The sequence below is a fragment of the Camelina sativa genome, chromosome 15 (genome assembly GCF_000633955.1).
Source record: "Camelina sativa cultivar DH55 chromosome 15, Cs, whole genome shotgun sequence".
Taxonomy (NCBI): Eukaryota; Viridiplantae; Streptophyta; class Magnoliopsida; order Brassicales; family Brassicaceae; genus Camelina; species Camelina sativa.
The window spans coordinates 1,266,531-1,270,199 of record NC_025699.1 but is presented as its reverse complement, the minus strand read 5'-3'; the positions used below and the strand labels follow the sequence as shown (position 1 = coordinate 1,270,199).

The following is a 3,669-nucleotide window of genomic DNA, read 5'->3' as shown; positions in this document are numbered from 1 at the left end:
TCAAACGAACCAATGCGGAGGGAAATTGTTTACAAAGGTAACTAAGTGCGGAATAGAACGAACACGTCGTGCCAAATTATCCGTTTTACCATTCTGAGAACGAGGAACATAGACTAACGAAAACGTAGCAAACTCCTCAATATCCGCCTGAATATCTTTCAAATAAGGCGTGAAAGCTGGCCACTCAGCAGGCGAAGACACTATCTTCACCAGATCGGAGCAGTCGGTAAGAAAAATGACAGACTCGTTGTCCGCCCCTATCATGCAGCACATCGCCCAGATGAAAGCTTCTATCCCAGCATGAAGAGGTGAAAGGCTGCGGCGAATGTTGGCGGCTCCCATGGTAGGGTCATCTCCTCTTGGCGAAATGCAGAACCATCCTCTCCCAGCAAATTGATCTGTCTCCTTCCATGAGCCATCTACAAAGCATAGATAACTTGACAAAGACCTAGAAACCCCATAACCTCCATTCCCAGAGGGTTGACCCGCAAAGATGGGATCTACCGCGGGGCCAATGGCCTCCGCCTGAGCCAGAAACCAGGCTTGAGCCTCGTCCTCCGCCAACCGCAACAATGCGAGCGGATTGGAATCCAAATTACTAAATAGTTTGTCATTTCGCGCCTTCCAAATGTACCACAAAATCCATGGAAAAATCTCATGTGAAGGAATATCCTTGAAACGCCAAAAGAAGAAATCCAAATTAGTCAGGACCGAAGTCGAAGGGAAAACACCCTGGGCTGTCGGAAACAGTGACAAAGCCCAAACCTGTCGTGCAGAATGGCACTCAAAAAGAGTGTGATTTATTGTCTCCTCCTCATAACCACAAACGGGATCACAGCTTATACCACGTTTTCGAAGATTAGCTGTGACCGCTACACAACCCGTTAGCACTTGCCACATAAAGTGGCGGAGTTTTGGGGGGCATCGAATTTTCCACACGAAAGCCTGTAAGGGAACATAGTCCGGCCCAATGACTTTTGGTACTACCGTAGCCGGAATGTGTGACCGTAGGATATGATATCCAGACTTTACCGAATATTTACCAGACTTGGTAAAATGCCAGCCTAATGAATCCGGTTTATCCGGTGAACAGTAACAGTTTTTATTAATCTTTTCTTTTTATTCAGCCGAACGGTAACTTTTGTTTCAGCCGAACGGTAACTTATGTGACCGTTGGAAATAATCTCTATATATATAAGACAGACACCTCCGTCTTCCACTCTTCCTTCGTTCAGACATCAAAAGGTTGTTTCTTATTCTCAAATTTTTCATTTCTCAAATGTCCAAATAATACTCTCTGTTTAAAAAAAAAAAAAAATCTTTTGATATATGTTCTTCTACCAACAACTGAAGCTTATCTCTCTGATCTCCTCCTCATTCCCCGAACCCATAGAGACTCAGAGTCAGAGTCATCACCGTACAAGGTAACACCACAAGCCTTTGGTCCTTTAACCTTTTTATTTTTTAATGTTTCCTACATTTTTTTTTTTTAATGTTTCCTACTGCATTTGTTTATAGAGTTTTAAAGTGAAAATCTAAATCTCAGGCTCTGTTTTTTTTTTTTTTTTTTTCCTTTTTGGTTGAAGCTCTCATGGTTCGTTAATCTCGTAGTATTGTTTTATTTTTGTCACTTTTTGAACTTATATTTAAATCATGCTCTGCTTCTTCATGTTTATATATGTAGATAGAATTTTTTTATAAACATTTCTTGTTATCTTAATATTTCTTCTTTCTCGGGATAAGATTTTCATTTTTGGATTTAATGATACTTGTATAATTAGTTAAAATTTTCTGAATTGTAATGGGTTATTTGTTCTCGTTTTGCAGATGTTTATGAAGAACACAAATGCAAAAGGATTGTGTAGAGAAAAAGGCCAAAATGGGACAAGTGGTCCGATCGGATCCCTCACAGTCAAGATCCTTTGAGAAGCGCAGAACGGAGAAATGATGGAGAACGTTAAGGAACAGAGAATCTTGCGAATGTGCCATATTTTGGTTGAGTGTGGTGTGACCGAATGCTTGTAATATTTATGTGATGATTTAGATGGATGTGTAGGAATGTGTGACGTATGTATGTGTAGGCATGGTGTGTGACGTATGCTTGTTGTATAGATGAAACCAAAATGTCTAGGGTGTGGACTTGGATGGTGTAGATGAATGTGTAGGATGTGGATGTATGCTTGCATAATTAGATGAATGTGTAGGATGTGGATGTATATATGCTTGTATAGATTAGATGAATGTTTAGGATGTGGTGGTTGCTTTGTATAAATTAGATGAATGTTTAGGATGTGGTTGCTTTGTATAAATTAGATGAATGTTTAGGATGTGGATGTGTATGCTTGTATAGTAGATGAATGTTTAGGATGTGGATGCATAAATTAGATGAATGTTTAACATGTGGATGTATGCTTGTAGATGAATGTGTAGGATGTGGAGGATGGTGTAAAACAAATTATGTGGCTTGTATAAAATTAGATGAATGTTTAGAACGTGGAGCATGCGGAGGTGGAATGTGACGGATGTGGATGTATGATGTGGCTTGTATAAAATTAGATGAATAATGTGTAGGAGGATATGAATGTAGATTAGATGAACGTGGAGCATGCGGAGGTGGAATGTGACGGATGTGTAGGATATATGAGTTTTTATATAAACGTACGTGAGACATTTGTGAAAAGGAGTGAAGAACTCGAATTTGTAGTTCTCTGTATTATTTTTTGAAAAAAACACAAAATTTAATGTCAAAATTTTATTCTTCTAAATAAAAATACACTATATGTATGCTAAGTTGCTAACATATATGCACCTCTGAGATAAATATTTTCACATTAATACTGAAAATTCATAATGTTAATTTTTCTTCTTTTCTTGGATTGGGAGACCAGTTTTATTTTGTAGTCCAACCATGTCCATCTCATTTGTTCATACGGCATGCAATCCGGACCGTTCAAATGATATGTGTTTGTTGTTAACAACGTTCGATCAATAGTTATTTCTTTTGCTCCGAAAACAGTTTTAAAAAGGTGAAAACTTATTATTATACTTTTTTTTGTCTATTAGTCTAGGCGTCTAGCTAGTACTTTTCAAACCACATGAGGGTTCCGAACATGCTACGTTGCGTGACATGTGAGGATTAAAACCATCATGCCAATTGCCAACCTCTCAAGTTAAAGCGTCAAACATGCCGAGTTACCCCCTCAAACTCGCGTGTACAATCTTGAAAGAAAACAAAACTACGCACCGTTTACTCAGAATAAATATGCACTGCATGCTGTTTCTACGATTTGGGTTTTTATTTTTATTTTATAATACGGGTAACAAAGGTGTTGGGACCTGGAAAGACGCCACGTTATACAGACACGGAGATAATAAGAAACACGTGTTCACATTTCGATCCAGTATCTTCCGTGTGTAATAGTCTTGTCCCCTCCGAATGAGCTAGTGTCTCACCTTTCCAAATATGGAAAATAAATGTTCTGTCTCCTTGAGAAACATAGAGAGCTCTCTCTTTTTTTGCCACCAATTCTTTTGACTATTTTTAGTCGACTTGAGAAAACGACTTCAAACTAAGATGGGCAAATTGGACCAACAGCCCACAAGTATGCCTCATCCCAATATATTTGTTTGTAACTTATAAGAACTTAGTATATATATATATATATATAT

The 3,669-nt window shown here is 38.3% G+C and overlaps 1 protein-coding gene across 1 annotated transcript; it reads right to left on the bottom strand.

The window, feature by feature from the left end:
- LOC104747994 lies at window positions 1–900 on the bottom strand. The gene has a single exon (XM_010469692.1). It carries the CDS (start codon window positions 898–900, stop codon window positions 1–3), a length of 900 nt encoding a protein of 299 aa, XP_010467994.1.